The following is a 23,865-nucleotide window of genomic DNA, read 5'->3' as shown; positions in this document are numbered from 1 at the left end:
CAAAAAGTGATTTCTTTCATATCCAATTAATTTGAAGGTATTATATATTCTTCTTACATGTTCCAATTAATTGATGACATGTGTATTCATTAATTTCAATCAGTAAATGAATTTTTAATTTTTAAAAATAAAAATTGAATTTAAGAAAGAGAGAAGAATATAGAATCCTAATCCTTTTCATCTAATTTTGTCTTTTTCTCTTCTCTATATTCACATAAAAAATTCATTTTAAACTTTGAATAGAAGAATAGTAAAAAGAACAATCGATTGTTCTGAGTTCCAACAACAAAGTTGGCGACTTTGAATTGAAGAACAGTAAAAAGAACGATGGATTGCTCTGGGTTACAGCAACAAGATCGAGGACTTTAGAAGATTAAAAGGAGAAAAAAGAAGATATATCCTGAGAGTGAGGAGAGGGAAGAAGAAGAAACGAATTTCTTTTTGTGAATATAGAAAAGAGAAGAAGACGAAATTAGATGAAAAAGATTAGAGTTCTATGTTCTTCCCTCTTTCTCCAGCACCATTACAACGGCTCAATTCTTTTTTTTTTCTTTTAAATAATTTATTTAAGGTTTATCATATATGATGGTTTGATTTAACCAGACTTAAATGTATGTATAGTGTATTAAGATATGTATATATAAAATATTTTATACATGTATTAAATTCATTAATTTTTATTTTTAAAAATAAAAAATTCATTTGCTGATTGGAATTAATGAATACACATGTCACCAATTAATTGGAACATGTAAGAAGGGTATATAATACCCTCAAATTAATTGGGTATGGAAGAAATCACCATAATCAAAACCAAAGTATTAAAAAAAACTTACTTTATATATAATAAAATTCAAACAGATTTTTTAATAGAAGCAGTATTTCAAATTATAAAAAGAGTTAGAATGAAATCATATACACTTTGTAATCCTCAAACTAATTAGAAATATTGTGTTCAAATAAATAAAAATGTAATTCCTAAATTTGTTATTTCAACAACACTCGGTATATTCAAAGGCACCACTATTATTATTGAAAAGAAAGAGTGTGTATGAGACGTTAAATTGAAACTTAAAGACACATAAACACAACTCAATAAGCTATAAACTACTATTAATTTAATAAGCTTAAAATCAAAATTGAACTTTTTCCTTATAGTTAGAAAACATTAAACACATCAATCAAATCAATACTTACCGGTATTACAGTAGCCACAGTTTCAGGAGCCACAATTTTCCTTTTCTTTTGACGAGGTTTACTGTTATTCTTTCTAAATCTGCATAAAACATAATTATTCATCTGCAAGGAAAATATATAAATACATTAACCTTTGTTTAATTGGAATTGGAGCAAGACAGAAATAATGTAGCGGTCATTATATATATCAACCGAAAAGAAATTATCCAAGGTTGTGTAATTGAGAAACTAAGCATAATGTAGCGGTCATCTTGGTTGTGTTTTGATTTTGTTTCTTAAATAGAAACAGAAATAATGAGAAAAATAAAATAAAATAAGACGAATATTTTTTGTTTTTAGACAGAACACTTTTACAACTCTATGTCCATCAGCAATTGAACCTTTAATCTATTATCGAAACGTTACCGAACACAGTCCAACAAGAATTTAGTTTGTACTGGTTCTTTTGATTCAAATTCTAAACCTCTGGTTAAAGAATATGCGCAAAATTATGATACTTACATTGGATGGATTTGGTAACAAAGAAGAATCAATGCTATATTGATGCAAGATCCATCCACCATCATGGCTAGTACCACTCTTCTCAAAGCGATATCGTTTCCTCATTCCAATGCGCTGGTTAGTTTTATTGGCCATAATCTCTTTTCCGATGTCTTCACCTTCCCAAAAACCCAACCCAATGGTGCGAACCATCCGCAAGCTGTTAGTTGAGAACTTCCTTTTCAGAGTAGTGAAGAAATAGAGGTCCTTCCCGTCATAAGAATTTTCAACGTTTTCTTCCCAAATTTTCCATGGATTCTTCTCCGTACCAAACAATTCACCTTCAAGAATGGTTCCATTGTTTGGTAGAGGCCTCCCATTGATTTTGTTAAGGAGAAAATCTTGAATGAGTTCTTCATCGGTAGGCTTGAACTTCTTGCTTGCACCTGAAGGCAACTTTGTTGAAGCCATATTCAAGATTAAAAAAGAAAGAAAGAAACAAGGAATTAAGAAGATTATTGAAGTAAGTGGTTTAATAATGCGGTAGTAGAGTTTATATATTGGATGAAAGTATCTACTAATTGAAAAAATAAAAAGATTGAAATATGACAATTTATGTTCGTTTTGATTTTGCCTGGGATGTTTCGGTTCAAAATAATTATGTTATCTTTTTATTTTAATTTTTCAAAAAAAAATCTAAGATAAAAATTACTCTTTTTAGTTGACATCGACTAAAGTTAAATGTGTCAATTTTTAATATCATATCATCAAAAAATAATTAATTATATTTTAAATTTAATATTATATCTTCTAATTGAATTTAAAAAGATATCATATGTTATCTTATATTAATAAAATATCTTGCTAGGAATTTATTTTAATTTTTTAATTTATTTGTGGGTAATATATATATTAATTATAATAACAAATTATGCTATTTCAAATTAAATGACTTATATAATGGTGATCTCATTTATTGTTTTTAAATGCTAAATTGAATAAGTTATTATTACTTTTGATTTGGAATTAAATGAGAATAAAATCGGATATTATCTTTTATTCCTTAGATAATTATCTTTTGGATTTTAGATATATTATCTTTTGACTTTAGATACTATTTTATTTGACTTTTAGGGTTTAATGGGTGTCATGCTCAAATATAAATAGTGCCTTCAGGGTTTGGGTCCCCAATATACTAAAGTCGCCTTTGTTGTTCTTTCCCCCTCAAAAGAGTCACAATTCAGCCGCCTAGGAATACAGAAGACTTTAGTTGAGGAAGATCGAAAGAACCACAAGATCTAAATTCTTCTGTCAATTCCTGATTTTATGAGTAAAGGTACGCTTCTGCATTATAATATATTTTTGGTGATTTAATATGAATGATCTAAATTACTAAAATTAATTTATTCTAACAAGTGGTATCAGAGCCATTCATAATTGAATCATCGATATTAAATTTTAATCTCATTGGATCAATATATATTTGTGTTGTTGCTCTCCTTTTGGATCAACTTTATTTTATGGATCTGATGAGTTTATTATTTATTTTTTATGTGCATACATGGACTCTAAGTGTTTTCTTTATACATTGGTTTATTTGTTCATTAAAGTAATGTTTTTGTATATATGAATGCAGTGCGTCCTAACACATGATCAAGTAATATATATATGTGGATAATAATCATGCAGACATATATGCCCTTTTTATCTTTGTTTATGGATTCGTTTTTTTAAGGAAGAAAACAATTGATAATAAGTTGCTAAATATATGGAATTTGATTTTGAATCGACTAACCTCTTTGAATTTAATATGAATTTAAATTTTATACATATATAACTTCTGTACGTTGATATGTATAAAGTTAAAGAATATTAAGGATTAAGTTTTCTTTTATTATTATTGTTTTTTGGTGTTATACATATTTATTTTATAGAAAATTTAATTTTTTTTTATGATATATTGTGAATTTAATTTTGTTTCGCAATAATATTAGCAATTTTCATATTTAAATATATGTATAACTAAGGAGGTCACACAATATTATATGGTTATTTTATATTGTCTTATACTTCTATGCTACTTAAATACTTTTATTTTGTTACATAAAGTATTTTTTTATTGTTATATAAGGAAATTAGTAACAATTTAGATTATTATACCCACCTATTTTATAAAAATTTGGTTTTAGAATAAATTGATTGAATATTATGCTACTAAAGTAGTTTCTTTTGTGAAAATTGATTTATTTAAAACATTAGGAATATGGTTATAATTTATGCCCCACAGTGTTTTAATTTTTTTTTAAAATATAGTTATATATAATATGCCCCCACTTCAAATTTTAAATGACCCCACTATAAATAAATTAAACTCAATTAGCTAAAGTTCCAAATTTACTTTTTTATTTTCTCTATCATTTTAATTATTATTTAACCTAATCAAATTTAATTTTTGTGTCGTCACTCCTTTATTCCCTTAAACCCTCTTTTTATTTTTATATTTTCAACTTTTTTTTCTATTTCTTATCTAGTGGTCATCTTCTCTTCATCAAAAAATAAATTTTAAATTTTTTATATTTTTTATATAGTTCTCCATGACCCTATGTATCTTTCAATTTAATTGTTTCTCCTTTTGATATTTTCAATTGCAAATTTTAATTCAAACAATTGTAGTTTAGGTATTAATCTAATATTTTATTTTCTTTGTGACTTTATATATTTTATTTTATTTTCGATTTATTCATTTTTATTACTTATTTTTTATCTTTTGTTCTATTATATGTACCTATGTTGCGTATAAAATTTTAAAATAAATTGATTAATTTACTAATTTAGAATATATTTTTTATTTTTAGAAATAGTAATAGAAAAATATTTTAATTACAATACATAATTAAACAGATGTATAAAATCTTTCATCTAATATTATATCAAAATTAAATTAAAAAATATATAACAAATTTAATTATTTTAAAAAGAAAGAAAGAAAAAATTGTGAATTATATTTCTGTTATTTTATATAAACATACTTTTTGTATACAAATTTAATTTTTTTAGTATTTATATATAATTCTAGTTTCAAATTATAAATATTAATGTATCATTAGGCGCTAATATACCAATTAATTCAGTCTTTTATTATTAAATGTGTATAAAAAATTAGTTAGGATAATAAGGTATTTATAATTTAATTAAAATATTTTAAGTTCAAGTTTTAGAAATAAAAAATATTTTTTTATAAATTATATATAATGAATAGTATTTTAAGAATGAAAGTGTTCACTAACTCTTTAATTTTTATATCTCTATATAATTAATAATATTTAACAAAAGTTATTTTAGTATATATATATATTTTTGCCCCCACTCTTAAAATTTTCTGGGTCTACTGGTATGTGGTATCTTAGCTTCTTCTATGGCTTTTCTCACTACCATTTTGTCATCAAATGTTGCTCTTCCTGGCTCCAAAGCATGTTCCATTCTTCCTGGGTCCATCCCAAACTCGGAAGGCAAAAATCTCTATTATACATAAGTATTATATCAACAAAATTTATTATAATATTATTAAAATACAAAGACAAAAGTTAAATAATAAAAAAATTCAAATATAAAATACTAATATTAAAATTTATCATCAATTATTAAAATGCATAAAAATTTGCTGCAAATTCGTTATTAAACTCATCAAGACAGTCATAAAAAAACAAGAAAAATTAATTGAATTAACTAAACTAACAATAAATATAGTCACCAAAAAAACTAACAATAAATATTTGATCATTTACTTATTAAGATTTTCAGTATAATTTTAACAAGGTTGTCAGCACAAATATTAACAAAAATTTATCTTAATTTTTAACTTAAAAAATGTATGATGTATCTTTTAAAAAAATAGATGTATTATATTAGTTTAAAGATAAATATAATTTATAATAAAAGATAAATAAATGAATTTTTTATTTAAAAAAAAGGAAACAATTCATAAATAAGGAAAAAGAAAAAAAAAGAGACTTTCGATTGGGCTTTAATAGCTTTTGACCCAAATAGCAAATAAAAGGAATAACCCTAGTAAAGTAGTGCTCCTTAAATAAGAGGCGCCCTCGTTCAACGCGTGTTTTCTATTAAAACTTTATCATATCGAATGTTTTGATATAATGGTTTTTTTTCCTAATATTATTAATAGTTTATATATAGAAATTAAATTGAATGGTATACCTTGCTATTTCCGGCTTCCTTGATAGCATGAACGAGCTTAAGTTGAATTGACAAGGTGAGTGATGATCATGAAAGGAAGCTGTTACAAGGTTAGCACCTTGTTCCTTGAATGACAAAAGAAGCTGAACTTTCTACAAAGAACATATGTTTCATGCCCTTCATCTAAACTTGCCTTCACCAACCTTTTTCCTATTCCCCCTACAATAAGCACCTTGCTCTTCAACATCTCTCTTGCTTTTTTAGTTTTATGGTATACAATGCTATGCATAATAAGGCCTGCGTGCCATCTATGTCTTGGAGACTTGTAGTGTACATGCAGATTATTTATTACTATATATTATATATTTGTGGCTTAGATCCATCGGTTGTAAAGTAATATAATATAGCTTTGAGATATCCACAAATCAGGCTTTTTTACTGAAATGCGCATGAAAAAATCTTTAATTCCCAATATACGCACGGTTGAATTTTCCTCCTCAAATATGCACGATCATTTTGCTTGGGTCAACCACGAAATGGTTCTAGGCAGCATGTCAAGCATGGTGAACACGAAATGGTGCATTGGGTCTGACACGGGCTATATCTTCTATAGCAAGCAGGCACGAGATGGGAGACCTCACCTATGACACACACGAAATAGTGGAATTCATATATAAAACACACGAAATGGACCAATTCAATGCAGGCACACACGAAATGGGCCATTTTGCTCATGGCAGGCACGAATTGGTGTGTCTCTCTTGTACTTTTCTTTGTGGGTTGTTGTGTTTATGGTTGCTTTCTTGGGTCTTCTTGGTTATAATTTTTTTCATTTATTAAATTAATTATGTATTACTTTTATTTTTTTCTCTATAAAATTGCAAGAAAAAATGATTCATAATTAACCATGCCAAAAATTCTTCCATCTTTATGATAATTATAAGAAAAGTGGTTATAACTTTTTTTAACAATTTGTGATAGTATGAAAGATGTTTATTTATACTGGATTAAGTCACTCAAAAAAAGATTAAGAGTAAATGGAATATATATTTTTTTGCATTCATATGATTTACATACAAAAATTAAGAATGAAGCGATTTTTAAGGTAAAAAAAGGTATACTTTAGAAAGGATGAAAAGAAAAAAAAAATAGTCTTACTTATATGATTTAGTACTCACTACGTACTCTGTGATATAATGTACTGTATTCTGACTTGCAATTCGAACTCAGCTTTTAACAAACATAAATAGAAAATTCATTATATGCATACATTATAAAAAAAAATTTAATTTATTATTAAATAATAAATTAAATAATATTATTAAAATGGTTGTTGACAAACTTAAGATGGTTTTCACCACTGCCGTGCCCCCAATTCGTGTCTGTTGTAGCTGATTTGGTCTGTGTCCGTTTCACTGCTGACAAACTTGAAATGATTTTTTCATTTCGTGCCTGCCCTAAGTGAAATAGTCCTCCCATTTCGTGGCCACCATGCCAGAAATGGTGTGGAAACCCATTTCGTGCCTGCCATGCTAGAAATGGCACCGCGCATTTTGAGAAATATTTTCAGGAATTGGGTATTTGCAATTCAGGAATTGGGTATGCTTGAGTAATACACTTGTTCTCTTTTTTTCTTTATTCAAGAGTTGTGTTGCACTTAACTTTTTTGGTTTTGAAATATTACAAAAATACTTAAGGGACTAAACTTTTTGCAGTTAAGCAGTGTGAAGATCTCAAAGTGAAGTACAATGAAGAGATGACAGAGAGAAAAAAGCTCTTCAATGAACTTCAAGAGTCTAAAGGTACATCTTACATGTTCTATAAGCAAAAGTTGTTTTGATTTGAAGAGTATTCTAAGCCAAAGGCACTAACGCATTTCTGTTAAGAATATCAGGGAACATTAGGGTTTTCTGCCGTTGCCGTCCCTTAAATAAGGACGAGATCTCCGCTGGCTGTACTACAGTTTTGGATTTTGGTGCATCAAAGGATGGAATTTTGACAACTAGTATGCCAAAAAAACAATACAGATTTGACAGAGTTTATACACCAAAAGATGATCAAGGTATACATATAAAGCTTTATTTTATTAGTACTAGCTCCACTGGAGTCAGATCCCTTTGACAAGGGGAATCCGAACTCTTCTCACCAATTGCAATTGACTGGTTGACTTCGGAGATAGAGAGTTGCATGGCGAATACCTCCGATGCGAGGTCCAGGATGTAAAGAGGAGCAGTTGTTCGTGGCATCCATGACCACAGCCTTTGAGCGGGCCCAGAGCATGTCAAGCTCCTGGGCCGCGTCGGCTGTGGCCTTTCTTTGCCACTCTTGTTCCTTCATCTGCAACAAAATAAAGTCCGTGTTATATAATATAACAATTTGCAAAAGTACAATTCATGCAAGAACATAAAAAATTACCTGCTGACGAAGCATAGCTGAGCTTTGTTCCTGCTCTTTAAGCTTTTTCTCGAGCTCCTTCATCTGAATAATGAACATAAAAATCGTTACATACCCGGGAGAGAGAGAATGCTGAGTAAGAAGTGACAATAAATTCCAGTGTAACATATATTCAACAGAAACTAAATTTGTAAGAAAAATACTTTTTTCTTCCTGCTTTCTGCAGGTTTCTTCTTTTATTTTCAATTTCTCCGACAACTGAGAAATTTGAATTTCTCACAAATAGTAAGACATTTGGTTGGAAGAGAGATACTAGTTTTCCTTTTGGATTAACAAATGAATTGAGAAGACAAAAAGATGGAAGGAGATTCAGTGAAGTTACTAGGATTTTAGGGTAGTCCAGCTGTTCTAAGAGTGAAGTGGGCACTAGCAGTTAAAGGAATAGAGTACCAATATGTGGAAGAAGATCTCAGCAACAAGAGTGACATGCTCCTTAAATACAACCCTGTCTACAAAAAGGTACCTGTTCTTGTGCACCAGGGTAAGCCCCTTGCTGAATCACTGCTCATTCTTGAGTATATTGATGAGACTTGGAAGCAAAACCCTCTTCTTCCACATTCTCCTTATGAAAGGTCCCAGGCTAGATTCTGGTCCAAATTCGTTGATGACAAGGTAAGAGAGTTGCAGCACCATATTTAGTATCAATCATTTGTAGAACTGAGAAAAAATGTGTTAGAGTTGCAGCACCATATTTGTTTGTGTATAAATATATATATTATTTAACTTATTTTCAGTATATTATATGAAAGTTGCTGATTTAGTGGCTATTTTTTGTGTATAGGAGTTAATTTAATTGTGTTTCACTCTTAACTCTTCACACAGTGTATGCCAACAGTTGTGGCAGCGTTTTCCAAGGTAGGAGAAGAGCAACAGAAGGCAGCAGAAGAAACTCGAGAGAATCTAAAGAGGCTTGAGGTTGGACTTGAGGGAAAACGCTTCTTTGGAGGTGATAACATTGGCTTTGCGGACATTGCTATTGGTTGGCTTCCATACTGGATTGGAATAGCTGAGGAAGTTGTGGCCATCAACCTTATTGATGCCGAGTCAATGCCTAAGCTTAACTCATGGTTCCATGCTTTTATTGACATTCCAATTATCAAAGAACTCTTGCCTCCTCGTCACAAATTGCTCCATCACACCAAGGCATTCCTCCAAGCGTAGGCATCATCCCCTTAGAAGGCTATTTCCATTCACATATCATATATTATATGTGATGCCATCTTACCAAGTTTATTGTTAGGACTAAAGCTAGAACATCTAAGGTTTGGTTTGGTAAAATTTTTTGAAGATGTGCTTGTACTTTTTAAAAGCACAAGCTCTTCTTTATGTGTTTGGTAAATTAAAAAAATTATGTGCTTGTATTTGCAGCTTTTAAAAGATCCCGATACTTTTGAAAGCAATTAAGATGGAGTTTCTCAAAGTTGGTTTGTGTTTTTCAAATTTCTAAAGTCTAATATATTCTTATATATTAACTAATTTCAAATTTAACGCTTAAATTTATGTCTTTTATAGTATTTTTAAATTTTAAAAAATTATTTTATCAAACGTAATTGTTATTACTTGTGTTTATTAAAAGTCATTTTTAATTTGATTTATCAAATATAAATGCTACACTTTTTAAAAATCTATCGTTTTTTTTTTTTGGATGAACAATCTATCGTTTATTTATACTATTTCTCGCGTTACTAATACCTAATAGCCAATTATTTCTTAATTATCCTATTATATTTAGTATTGTTTAGACAAGTAGCTGCCAGTTTTGATATAACTAATGAAATATATAGTAACTGCTGCTAAGGGATACAGGGGTTGGGACTTGGAATAAAATGATTTTTTAGTGTTAGTTTCCATGAAATTCCTTCTACAATATAAGTAAAGAGATTTGAATATGTTTAATGTATTATATATGATAATAGAAAAATCGAAAAAATATAAAACATAAAATTTAAGTAGGCTAGTCAAAATAACAGGGCTTGTTTGATTTTATGTGATAAAAAATATTTTTAAACTTCAAGGGTAACATTTATATTACTATTAGACTAATTATATTATATGAAACAGAGTATTAGTGATAAAATTTGAATATGAACATGAATTTATTAGTGTGGCAAAAATGAAACACTTAGATGAATGAATGGGAATTTTTTATTTTTATTATTGAAATTGTGATGGTGTTTTTAAATAATGTGAAGAGTTGGTTATTTTTTATTTTGTAAAAATAGTCATAAATCTGAGGGATAATTTTGTGGATTTTAATATTTTTTTTGATGCCACAAATCTGAGGTAGATTTAAATTTTTTTATTTTAAAATTTTTTGAATATACAATTCTAACTCTCAGATTTGTAACACTATAAAATCTGACCCTTAGATTTCTACTCCAAATTTGAGGGTTCGATTTGTTACTTAAAATTTAAAAAAAAATTCATATTAAAAAAAATATAACAATTATCCAATGAATTTTATACAATTTTCTTCTATATAAAAAAAAATTAGTCGAATGAATGGATGTTTTTTTTTTTGAAAAGAGATAAATTGTATTCAAATAAAAGAACCCAAAACATTTAAATGGGCCAAATTAGTTACATGTTGAGGAGTCTCTTCTAACCATATAACATTTGGTTAGATCAGAGCTAATTTAGCCGAAGCATGGACTACTCTGTTCTCCTCTCTTTTTACATGAAAAAAGTGAACAAGTCTAAATTTACCTAAAGCATCTTTACAATTTGACACTAAAGTTCCAAAATAATTTATGTGAGTATCATTCTCCTTTAATGCTTTAATAACGTTTATATTATCTCTTTCTAAGACTAAATAAAAAAAAAAACAGCAGTCCAAGGTCAAGTTAAGGCCCAAAAGACAAGCTGTGGCTTCCGCTTCAATTATAGATGTGGTTGAAACCATTATCTCTCCTTCAGAATTTTTAATAACTGCTCCTCCACCATTCGGTCCTTCCTTTGAAATTGCTGCATCCACATTCAATTTGAAAAGATTTGGCTCTGTAGGGGTGGCAAGCGGAGAAGCCCGCCCCGCCCCGCCCCGCCTAGTGAGGCGGTCCCAAAATCCCAGCCCGCCCCACTTAACGGCGGACTGGCGGGCCAGCGGACTAAACCCGCCAAATATCTTTTTTTTTTTTTACTTTTAACTCTTAAATAATATATATAAAGACATAAAAAAATCTCTTCTGTTTTTTACTTTTAATTATTATAATTTCTAAAAGTATAAACAAATTATAATTTTTATATTCACAAACATTAAAGTCTTTGTAATTATAAATATCTAATAAACATAATTATAAACTAAGTTTTCATCCAAAACATAATTATAAATATTGTTCCCAAAACAAAATAAATATAATCCAAAACATAATTATAAATATTGTCAATAAAACAAAATAAACATAATCCAAAACACTCAATTTTCATCTTCATTCTCTTGTAACTTGGGTTGGGGAAAGTTGGGTTTTGACAAAAAAATTGTAAAAATATCCATTGCCAAAAAAATACTAAGTCCACCGGGAAAGCTCGCCCCGCCCCGCCAAATCCTGCCAAAGCCCGCGGTTTAAGCGGTGCGGGTTAGGCGGACTTTTGCTATTTGGCGGTCCCAATTTTCCAGTCCAGCCCGCCTTTTTTGGCAGGTTACGCAGATCGGCCCGACGAATTTAGACCCGTTTGCCTCTCCTAGGCAGCACCCAACACATTGAACTACGACTCCCTGATGGTGACTCCGCTGTGAAGTTCTCTGTCGGCCTTGACATGATTGTGAATTCCTGGTATCTAAGAGTTGCTCTGTTAACTAATTCTTGTATGTTTATTTCCTTATCTTCAAAAATTAATTTGTTTCTTCTCCACTATATTGTATGTAGGTATTCAAGAAATAGACCTCTTTCCCCCTTTCTGATTTGGTTTAGCGATTCTTCAATCCAAGTCCCAATTGGGTGGTTCTGTACTGTCTCTGGTCGGAGGTTGAAAGGACTAGCAAACCAAAATCGCTGTGTCCAGGTACAATCTCTGAATATGTGTTCTTCTGTCTCTTCCTTTCTCTAACATCTTGGACAAAGTGATGTGCATGTGATACCTCTTTTTTGAATATTGATTCTGGTTGACAGGGATGATGTTAACAATCTCCACGTGAAATTAAGGGTGCGGTTCAGCGCTTTTGTGTTCTAAAACAATTTTTAAGGGAAACTGTTTCGGTGCTCTTAATTGCTGGACTGAGCGTGGTTTTGTGACCAAGAGCAGATAAGGTGGTAAGCTTTCTTAACCTCATATGAACGAATGTTCAAACACACATACATATAAAATCAAATAAATAACTAAAATATAAAAAAAAAAGTTGGAGTAAAACTTATTATTAAAAATAATAAAATATTAATTCAAAAAATTTAGATATGTGTAAAAAATATCAGTAGAACATATCAAATAAAAAAAATAGATTAAATATATGATGGATAGATGACAAGAAATAAAAAAAATACAAAAAAAATTATATACAAAACAATTTCGCTAAATAGATAATAGAAATTGTAAACAATATAAATAATAGATTATATCTTAAGTCTACTAAACATAAACAAACTTAATTAATTTAAAATTAAAATTTTAAAATTAAAATTAACTTTTTTAACTTATTATTATTCTGAATAATGGCTTAACGGTTCAAAATCATTTTACATGCTAATTTTGAGGTATTCATACAAGTCTGGTGGCTTGAAAAGCAGTGGCTAAGAGTTTGACCTGCAAGTAGAGTTATGACACGTGGCAAAGAGTATTGTGATTCAAAACATGTAATTAAATGCAGAAGAAGATGGTGTTGCGGTAACTTCTGAATTGTAAATTTGTAACCATGTGGGCAAGAAGGGAAACTCAACACCAAAAAATGAATGTTATCATGTGGGCCTTGGAGGACTTGTACAAAAACCGTGAAAAACCTAAGTAGAGGGCCAATAAAATCAAGAATAATGTTACATCTTTAAATTTTTTTATAAATTAAATTCAATCAAATTAAATAATAAGACTTAGAATAATATTAATTATAATTAATTTTTATTATATTAATTAATTTAATTAAATTTAGTTAATAAAAAAATTTAGATGTGTAATATTATTCTAAAATTACTCTATTCTATGTATTTTCTTAGGAGTGGTAAGTAGGGAAATCCGTCCCGCCCCTCCAGAAATCCATTTTTTAGCGGGTTGGTCCGCCCCGCCTCACCCCGCCTAGTGAAGCGGTTCCATAATTTCATCCTGCCCTGCTTAATGGCGGGCTGACGGGCCGACAGACTAAGCCCGCCAAATATCCTTTTATTTTTTACTTTTAACTATTAAATAATATATATATATAAAGGTATAAAAAAATTTCTTCTGTTTTTTACTTTTACCTATTATAATTTTTAAAAGTATAAACAAATTATAATTTTTATAATCATAAACATTAAAGTCTTTGTAATTATAAATATCTAATAAACATAATTATAAACCAAATTTTCATCCAAAACATAATTATAAATATTATTCCCAAAACAAAATAAACATAATCCAAAACATAATTATAAAATATTGTCTCTAAAATAAAATAAACATAATCCAAAACACTCTATTTTCATCTTCATTCTCTTGTAAGTTGGGTTGGGGGAAGCTGAGTTTTGGCAAAAAAATTATAAAAAAAAATCCTTTGCTAAAAAAATACTAAGCCCGGCGGGAAAGCCCGTCCCACCCCACAAAAACCCGCAGTTTAAGCGATGCGAGTTAGGCGGATTTTTGTTATTTAGCGGTCATAATTTTTTAAACTGATCCGTCTTTTTTATGAGTTATGCGAGCCTGCCCGACAAATTTAGACCCATTTGCCACTTACACGCAATTTATAAAAAGGAAAAAAGAGGAAAAAAATTTCTCCAAAGACACAACTGCATCATCGTTATCGTGCACTCATAGCAACCAGCAGTGAGGAAAACCTATGTAGTTAAAAAAGTATATTTTATCCTATTATTATTTGTTTTTTATTTTAGTATGTTCAATTGTTTTAATCTCAAAATATTAGATTTATATCTAAAGTTGAATGGGGGCAATTGTCCCCCACACGGCCACAACTAAGAGAGTGGATCCGTCCCTGTTAATGTAGAGAGGTCAGAGTGTTGTGATTATGTTAGTGTTACGGATAAGAATAAATAGTAACTATTAAAGTAAGAGAAGCTAAGTGCCTTAGAAATATAGTATTCTAAAATCCAATGCAATAAGACTCTTCTTCAGTTATGGCCTAAAGCACAAATTTGAAATATGTTAATACTTGGAACTTCAGCAAATTAATCAATTATTCGCGATCCAAAATCCTAGTGTGTGTTTCACTAATTAATAACTAATTAGATACCGGATTTAATTTCTTCAAGTTATTCATCGAAGCATCATTTTGCTACTGTAGATTATTAGATCTTAGTGGACCATATACCTCAACTGGTGCTTTGTTTTTGGTGCCCCTCAATTGATGCTTTGATTTGATGATCAGTGCTGTGTACTGTTAATTATAGTAGCAGCCATAAGAAATTTCACATGCAATTTCTCTTTGTAATTTGTATGTCAATAATGAATTATGCTAAAAGATAAATAATATAAATAATGTTACTAACTATATTACGGTATATTCTGTATTGTTGTCCATTAATTATTATGTTAGTTTTTAAAATTTTATTAAATTATAATTAGATCATTATAATTTTTTAATTGAATTTATATATTATTTTTAATTTTGTAATTAGATCATTTTTATAATAAAAATGTTAAAATTAACGAATAATCTTTTTAAAAAATATGTGGTAAAAATTTTAATTAAGTTTTTAATTGTAAATATTTTTAGTTTATAAAAAAATATTTTATTAATTTTAATACTTTTTATATTAATAATAATTTAATTATAAAATTAAGAATAATGTAAAGATTTAATTAAATATATAAATTTAATTATTACTTTAATGAAATTATAAAAGATAAATAAAATAATTAAAATTTTTTTTGGCGCACATAGTTAAGCACATATTCATGAAGTGCGAGGTTATATAATAATATTATCTTATTAGTTGTTGTGGCGATAGTTAATTAAGAGGAGACGAGAAAGTTCAAAGGGTTACAACATGTATATTTTGTGTGGATTTTCTTGGTTTTCCATGTTTAATGAAACAAAGGATGAAGAATAGAAATAGGGAAGAAGAAGCTGAAGTAAAATTGATTGTATATATATATATATATATATATATATATATATATATATATATATATATATATGTCTCTGTGTCTGTGCGCGCGCACTATATAGACAATTCAGTGAATTATCATGAAATCTTTTAAATTTACAAAAAATGATCTATATACTAATAGAATTAATGACTCATCAAATTAATTTATTTTAGATTCTGATATATTCTCGGAAGTTAGAGGATGGAAGATATCTAAAATCTCTAACTTGGATAAATTGAGATGAAATGTGTGTGGAGATAGTGGTTTAGTCAAAATATCGGCTAATTGTCTAGAAGAAGTGATAGGAAATAATTTTATGACATTGGTTTGTATTTTTTGGTGCACAACATGACAATCAACCTCCAAATATTTAGTGTGCTCATGAAAAATCGGGTTGTCCGTGATGTGAAGAGCGCTTTGACTGTCATAATAAAGAGCAGGTGGTCGGTCACAAGTGATGTGAAGAGTGCCCAACAAGTTAAGGATCCATTAAAGTTTACAAGTGGTACTTGCTAAAGCGCGATATTCAGCCTCGGTAAATGAACAAGTTACAGTAGTTTACTTTTTGTTTTTTCAACTAACCAAAGAGTCTCCTATAAAAAATAGTCAGTGAGAGAACGACGACTATTCGGACATCCAACCTGTGAGAATAAAGGAAGGATAAGAGTAATTTTAGGAAGTAAAATAAATGAATTTCAATAGGAGAGAACTCAAAAATGTTTTGTAAGGAGTTTTTGTCGAAGAATTTTATTCTTATTCGTTGAAGATATAGTATAGAGATACTATATATACGTATCCAGAATTGTAATTGAAGTTAATAACAATAACAATATCCTTATTCACATCATCTTATAGAGTTAGTTAGAAGAAATCTTTCATATTATTTTTCCTCTTTACAAAATATATAGCGAGTGCATTATTGTGAGTAGTGTTCACTTTCATATTACTATGTATCTATTAGAAGACAAAATTTCGCTGTAGACTCAACAATTGGTATCAAGAGCCAACGTTATATTATTCATTATTTGCGTGGTAAAATTCAATTTTGAATATAATGGCTTCTACTAATGGTAATGTCAAAGTAGGAAAATATGAAATCGAGAAGTTTAATGAGAAAAATAATTTTTTTTTATTAGAGGATGCAGATGAAAAATCTGCTTATATCACAAAAATCACAAGGCATTGGCAGGAAAAGAGAAAAAGCTAGAGGAAATGAAAGATGAGGATTGGGAAGAATTCGATCTTGAGGCACGGACTGCAATAATCTTATGCCTTGAGAGGGATGTTGCTTTTTTGGTAAATGAAGAAGCAACTGCAACAGGCGTTTGGGCAAAGTTAGAGAATAATTTCATGATGAAGACTTTAACTAACAGGATCTACTTAAAATTCAAATTGTATACATGTAAGATGGAAGAAGGTACCTCAATCCGAGAATATATCAATAAGTTTGATAGGATTATATCAAACTTAAAAGATATAGATGTGAATGTTGATGATGCGGATCAGGCACTCATATTGTTACTTTCATTACCGAAATTCTATGAAAATCTGGTGTAGACATTGATGCTGGTGGGTGACACTCTGACCATGGATGAGACGAGAGAATCACTTTTAGCGGATGATCTACGTAAGATTGCTACAAGTGTAATGTCATCTCTAAATGGAAGAGAGTATAATGATCAAGTACAAGGATTGTTCGCGGCTAGAGGAAAGACTAATGAAAGAGGAAAAGGTAATAAGCGTGGAAAGTCTAGGCCAAAATCTAGACCTTATGCAAAGAGAACATGCTTTAAATGTGTGGAGTCTGGACATTTCAAAGTAAATTGTCCAAATAAAAAGATAACTTTCAAGAAACAAAACAATGACAACCCAAAAGAAAAGCAAGAAGCAAGCTACATCTCAAATGATGAGGAGGATTGTTACTCTGTGACAGAACAATCTTATGAAATCTTCGATAAGTGAATTCTTGATTCATGAGCATCTTACCATATGTGCCCAAATAGGAAGTGGTTTACTACCTATCAAAGCATAAATAGTGGCACAGTTTTAATGGGCAATGATCATGCTTGTAACATTGTGGAGTTGGGTACTATAAGAATCAAGATGCATGATGAAATAGTAAGAACCTTAAAGGATGTGAGACATATTCCAAACTTGCGGAAAAATCTTATCTCCATAGGTTTGTTGGAGAAAAATGGTTGCAAAATAGTTGCGAAAGATGAGGTACTAAAAGTTGTTCATGGTTCTTTGGTAGTGATGAAGGGAGTTCGTCACGGTAATCTTTATTCTCTTTTGAGGACAACAGTCACATGTGAGTTAGCAGTTGGAATTGGTGGAAGTAGAGATCAAACAAATTGCATAAGAATATGGCACATGCGGCTTGGACATATGTCAGAGAAAGGTCTATCATTGCTTTGTGGACAAGGTTTGCTGAAGAATATGAAGAAACCAAAAATAGAATTTTTTGAGCATTGCGTGTATGGAAAGGCACACAGGATGAAGTTTTCTACAAGCAAGCACAAAAGCAGAGGGTTGTTAGACTACGTGCATACTGATGTTTGGAGCTCGTCTAAAGTTACTTCCAATGGTGGTTCCAGGTATTTTGTTACTTTTGTTGATAATTATTTCAGATATGTTTGGGTTTACTTCCTCAAGCATAAGAATGAGGTATTCGACACTTTTAAGTGATGGAGAGCAATGGTTGAAAATCGAACAGGTAGGAAGCTGAAAACTCTACGATCAGATAATGGCACAGAGTACACGGATGGGGCTTTCAAGGAGTTTTGTGATCGAGAAGGCATTGTGAGACACTAGACAGTTAGAGAAACACCACAACAGAATGGAGTCACTGAACGACTGAATCGTACGCTACTTGAGAAGACACGATGTATGCGCTCTAATTTTGGGTTAGGCAGAGAGTGGTGGGCAGAGTCGGTTGCTACATTTTACTACATAGTGAACCAATCCCCACATTCTTCTCTAGATGGAAACACACTTTATAAGGTATGGTCAGGAAAACATGCAAATTATGAGAAACTCAGAGTTTTTGAATGCACAACCTATTATCATGTCAAAGATAATAAGCTTAATGATAGAGCTAAAAAGGCAACCTTTTTGAGGGTATCCAAGAGGGGTTCAAGGGTATTGATGTGTGGAAAACAATCCAACACAAAACTCACCGGCAAGTGTATCGGGTCGCATCAAGTAATAATAACTCACGTGACTGAGGTCGATCCCACAGGGATTGAAGGATTGAGCAACTTTAGTTTAGTGGTTGATTTAGTCAAGCAAACAAGAGTTGATTTGAGTGGATTGTAACTGACAGAAGCTAAATTGCATGAATTGTAAAGGGAGAGGGAAGAATTGTAGTAAATTAAAGAGCAAAGGAAGTAAAGAAGTTGAATCTTAAAGTGCAAGTAATATAAACTGCAGAAACTTAGATTGCAAGAAATGTAAATGACTGAAGCTTAAAGTGCAAGAAATGTAAATTGCTTGAATTATAAAAGGATTTGGGAGTTGGGATTGTAGAAATTAAACAAGATAAATCAAAATGACATTAAACAAATAAATGGGATATGAAATAAAATTGCAACAGATCTAAACAGAAGAGAACAATTGCTTGAAAATCCAAATAGAAAGCAAAATGTGGCTCAATTGCAATGGTTCAAGAGAAGTCAAAGATCTCAGGGTTAGAAGAGACTAGAGAACAAGTCTAGATCTCAATTCTTCCTTGATCCAACCAAGAACAATTGCAATGAGAAGTAGAAAAGTAAATTGCAGGAGAAGTAGAGAAGAAAGCAGTAAAGAGAATTCAAATCCAAAAGCACAATTTCTTGAATTATGCAGACAAATAAACAGAGAGGGATCCCAAGGAGAGATTGAAACAGAATTTCTTCAATTCTCCACCCAAGATCCAAAACAAAGAGTAAAAAAATGTAGAAGCAAGAACAAGGAAGAAGAGAGATCAATTCTCCTTCCCAATTCCCCAAGATAGAACTCAGAGATCCAAAGTCAAAGTAAAAACTCTCCAAATTACAATTGAAAATTATCCCCCGAAGAAAAAGGTCTTTTCTAAATCAAACTAACACCTATTTATACACTTCCTAATTTGGATTTAAGAATTTAGGTGGGCTCTAAAATTTGGTGAAGAAATGAATTAATTTAGATTTTTCATGAATTTTTGGCCCATGGTGCACCTCCCAGGGGAAAGCTCGGCTCTTGGCAAGAGCTTTGGTCAAGAGCTTTGGTTCCCTTCCTTGCCAAAGTGTGCGCACGTTCCCTCCTTGTGACGAGAATAAAGCTCTTTGCAAGAGCTTTGAGCTCTTGGCAAGAGCTTTTCTTGTCCTTGAGGTCCCTGGTTCAAGCCTTGGGTGAAGCACTTGCTGGCCATTTTCCTTTGCAACCAAGTAGCGCCTAGTGTCTCCCTTCCTTGAGGTGCCCGGTTCGATCCTTGGGTAGTGCAAGAGCTGCCCATTTTTCATGGCACAAGAGTAGCGCCCAAAGTCTTGCTTCCTTGAGGGACTTGGTTCGAACCCCATGGAGTGAAAACAAGCCAATTTTGGCTTGTTTTCCTTGTGAGGTAGCACTACCCCCTTCCCCCTTGGTCTTGGGTTCAAACCTTGGTGAGTGCATTGTTGAGCTCTTTTTCTCTTGATTTTTCCTTGAAGAAGCCCGAAAAAGCTCTTAGAGAAAGCTCTTGGCAAGAGCTTTGTCTTGGATTTGCCTTGCTTCCTCCTTCCTTGTGCGCTTGGTTAAGCTCTTGGCAAGAGCTCTAGGCTCTTGGTAAGAGCTTGGCCTTTGATTTGTTGAAGTAAAGCTCTCCACAAGAGCTCTAAGCTCCTGGCAAGAGCTTTGTGCTCTTGCTCCTTGTTTTGAGCCACGCTTTTCTTCCCTTGAGCAAGCTTTCTTTATTTCCTTAGATCACGCTCCTTAGGCTACGCTTTTCTCATTTTTTTCACTTACAAGAAATCAAAACAACCAATCAAAGTATCACCAAATTCACAAGGTTTAAAATTCATTTAAAAATCAATTAATTCAAGCTTAAACCTCATGATTTTGTGCCAATTAAAGGGTGGTTGATTGATTCAAAGAAACCATGCAATTCCACTCCAAATTACTAACTTACAATGCAAGAAAGTGCATAAAAACTAATGAAACAAGTAAAAAATACTTGCAAAGCTAGCATATGATGACTTGTCATCAGGTATCATCTTTGGAGCGTAAATGATTCTAAATTTGTAATTAGCAGGGATGTTACCTTTGATAAACGATCTATGATAGCTTTTTCTAAAGATACGATGCCAGATGATGGTGATGTTGGAAAAATTTCAGATACTCAAGTGGTGGAGATAGAGTCTAAATACCAACAAATAGATTCTAATAATATTCAGGTGGAGCATCCTAATGCTACTCGAGATGATGCAAAGGATGAACTTGATCATGAGGAGATCCAGCGAGAAAATGCACATGCATTATAACAGTAGCACCAGGATTCTTTGGCATCCACTAGGCTAAAGAGGAATTATAAATTCGTTCAGAAGTTTGGGTCAGACAAGTCTCAGACATTATAGGCAGGTAAACTTGGTAGATTATGCACTCTCGGTGGAGGATGATGAGCCGGTCACCTTCAAACTTGCTATCAAAGACAAAGATACAGAAAGTTGGTTGGTCGCCATGAAAGAAGAGATGCAATCTCTCCATAAGAACAAGACATGGGAGGTGGTCCCGTTTCTCGTGGGAAAGAATGCGATTGGTTGTAAATGGGTGTATAAAAAAAAGATCCTACTATGTCAGATGGTACAAGATTCAAAGCTAGGTTAGTAGCAAAGGGATTTGCACAAAAAGAAGGTGTTGATTACAACGAGATATTTTTCATGTGGTGAAGTACACTTCCATAAGGGTACTTTTGAGTCTTGTTGCTCAGGGTGATCTTGAGTTTGAATAGCTAGATGTAAAGATAGCTTTCTTGCATGGTGACTTAGAGGAAGAAATTTACATGTATCAACTTGAGGGTTTCAAGGTTGAGGGTAAAGAAAATCAGGTATGTCGCTTAAGAAAATCGCTATATGGAATGAAACAATCTCCTCGACAGTGGTATAAGCGATTTGACTCTTTTATGTTAAAATAAGGTTTTTCCAGAAGTAATTATGATTGTTGTGTATACATTCATAAGCTTTCTAGAAGTGATTATATCTATCTTTTATTGTATGTGGATGACATGCTTATTGCTTCTAAGAGCAAGGTGGAGATAGATAGGTTAAAAGTTCAACTTGGTAAAGAATTTGAAACAAAAGATTTGGGTGTTGCACGAAAAATATTAGGCATAGAAATTAAAAGAGAGAGATCAAGCTGAAAATTGTTCTTGAGCCAAAGAGGGTACATTGAGCGCGTTATTGAAAGGTTCGAAATGAAAAATGCTAAGCCAGTTGTAACACCGTTGGCTCCACATTTCAAGCTCTCTAGTAAACAATCTCCCACAATAGCAGAACATAAGGCTTACATGGAAAATGTACCTTATGCTAGTGCAGTCGGTAGCCTAATGTATGCTATGGTGTGTACACACCCAGATATTTCACAGGCAGTCAATATTTTTAGCAGGTTCATGGCAAATCCGGGTAAGGCACACTGGGAAGTAGTCAAGTGGATATTAAATTACTTGAAGGGTACCATTGACATAGGTTTATGCTTTAGTGGAAAATCATGTCAAATCAACGACTTTGTTGATTTTGATTATACTGGTGATCTAGACAGAAGACGTTCTATGGCCGGTTATGTATATAAAATACAAGGTGATCCAGTTAGTTGGCGATCGATGTTACAAGCTACAGTATCACTATCTACTACAGAGGTTGAGTACATAGCAGTAGCAGAAGGGATGAAAGAAGCATTGTGGCTAAGGGGTCTTCTAGATGATTTGGGGTTTCAGCAAGATTGCGTGAATCTGAGTTGTGATAGTGAAAGTACAATTCATTTGGCTAAAAATCAGGTTCATCGTGCTCGTACCAAGCATATTGATGTAAGATATCACTTCGTGCGTGATGTTATAGAGAAAGGCAACATTTCTCTTGTAAAAGTACACACAGATGAAAATTCTGCAGACATGCTGACTAAAGTAGTGTCAGGAAGCAAGTTCCAATACTGTTTGGAATTGCTCAATGTTGTTCCATGTTAGGCATCGGGATACGAATATCATACTTTGATCGTCCAAAATTTGAGTAGATTTCAAATTGTGACCGAGGTGGAGAATTGTGAGAATAAAGGAAGAATAAGAGTAATTTTAAGAAGTAAAATAAATGAGTTTTAATAGGAGAGAACTCAAAAATGTTTAGTAAGGAGTTTTTGTCGGAGAATTTTATTCTTATTAGTTGAAGTTATAGCATAGAGATACTATATATACGTCTCTAGAATTGTAATTGAAGTTAATAACAATAACAATATCCTTATTCACATCATCTTATAGAGTTAGTTAGAAGAAATCTTTCATATTACTTTTTCTCTTTATAAAATATATAGTGAGTACATTATTGTGAGTAGTGTTCACTTTCATATTGCTTTGTATCTATTAGAAGTCAAAATTCCGTTGTAGACTCAACACAACCCAATCAGAATTACTAAATCCTTTCAGCTGAATTGTAGAATTTCTTGGAAATAAAAGACCTTTTCTAAATTTCCTTTTAAGTATCGAAAAATACAAAGGACAACATTGTAATAGTTTTGAGTTGGTAAAGTCATAAATTGACTTAATGGTTGAGTAGCATAGGTAATATTTAATCGAGTAGTGGTGAGATAAATTGTATATTATTGTTTGTCATTTGAATAAGTTTGTACAATATATGTATATATACTTCTACACTATCATATAGGGGTGGCAAGCGGGGAAGCCCGCCCCGCCCGCCCCGCTCCTGCCTGAAGTCTGCCCCTACCCGAAGCTCGCCCCACTTAGTGAGGCGGTCCTAGAATTCCACCCTTCCCCACCTAACTGTGGGCTGAAGGGCTAAGACCGTCAAAACTCTTTTTTTTTTTTTTTTTTACTTTTAACTACTAAATAATATATATAATTTCACAACCATATTAATAAATTTATAATTTCTAAAGATATAAAAAAAATTATATTTTTTATTTTCACAAAGATTAAAGTCTTTGTAATTATAAATATCTAATAAATAAAATTATAAACCAAGTTTTCATCCAAAACATAATTAGAAATATTGTCTCCAAAGTAAAAATAAACATAATCCAAAATATAATTATAAATATTGTTTCCAAAGCAATATAAACATAATCCAAAACACTCAATTTTCATCTTCATACTCTTGT

At 31.4% G+C, this 23,865-nt stretch overlaps 1 protein-coding gene across 2 annotated transcripts; it reads left to right on the top strand.

The window, feature by feature from the left end:
• The first annotated feature begins 7,248 nt into the window (after window positions 1–7,248).
• LOC112762486 (glutathione transferase GST 23-like) lies at window positions 7,249–9,729 on the top strand. Of its 2 annotated transcripts, none has more exons than XM_072223625.1 (4): window positions 7,249–7,470; window positions 7,587–7,673; window positions 7,766–7,933; window positions 9,148–9,729. In XM_072223625.1, exons 1-4 carry the CDS (start codon window positions 7,401–7,403, stop codon window positions 9,237–9,239), a joined length of 417 nt encoding a protein of 138 aa, XP_072079726.1. In that variant the 5' UTR covers window positions 7,249–7,400; the 3' UTR covers window positions 9,240–9,729. The 2 variants fall into 2 exon arrangements, with proteins under 2 accessions (XP_072079726.1, XP_072079725.1); XM_072223624.1 differs by having other exon boundaries at window positions 7,766–8,937.
• The last annotated feature ends 14,136 nt before the right edge of the window (window positions 9,730–23,865 follow it).

This window comes from Arachis hypogaea, chromosome 17 (assembly GCF_003086295.3).
Source record: "Arachis hypogaea cultivar Tifrunner chromosome 17, arahy.Tifrunner.gnm2.J5K5, whole genome shotgun sequence".
In the NCBI taxonomy this organism is placed as follows: domain Eukaryota; kingdom Viridiplantae; phylum Streptophyta; class Magnoliopsida; order Fabales; family Fabaceae; genus Arachis; species Arachis hypogaea.
Note: the sequence above shows the minus strand (reverse complement) of the source record. Positions and strands in the feature narration are given on the sequence as shown.

What these genes read in the sequence shown, in the direction of transcription:
- LOC112762486 (XM_072223624.1), top strand. Translation starts at nt 8,752, where the DNA reads ATGCTCCTTAAATACAACCCTGTCTACAAAAAGGTACCTGTTCTTGTG. An exon ending in CCAAATTCGTTGATGACAAG is followed by an intron (nt 8,938 to 9,147) that starts GTAAGAGAGTTG and finishes CTCTTCACACAG; the next exon opens with TGTATGCCAACAGTTGTGGC.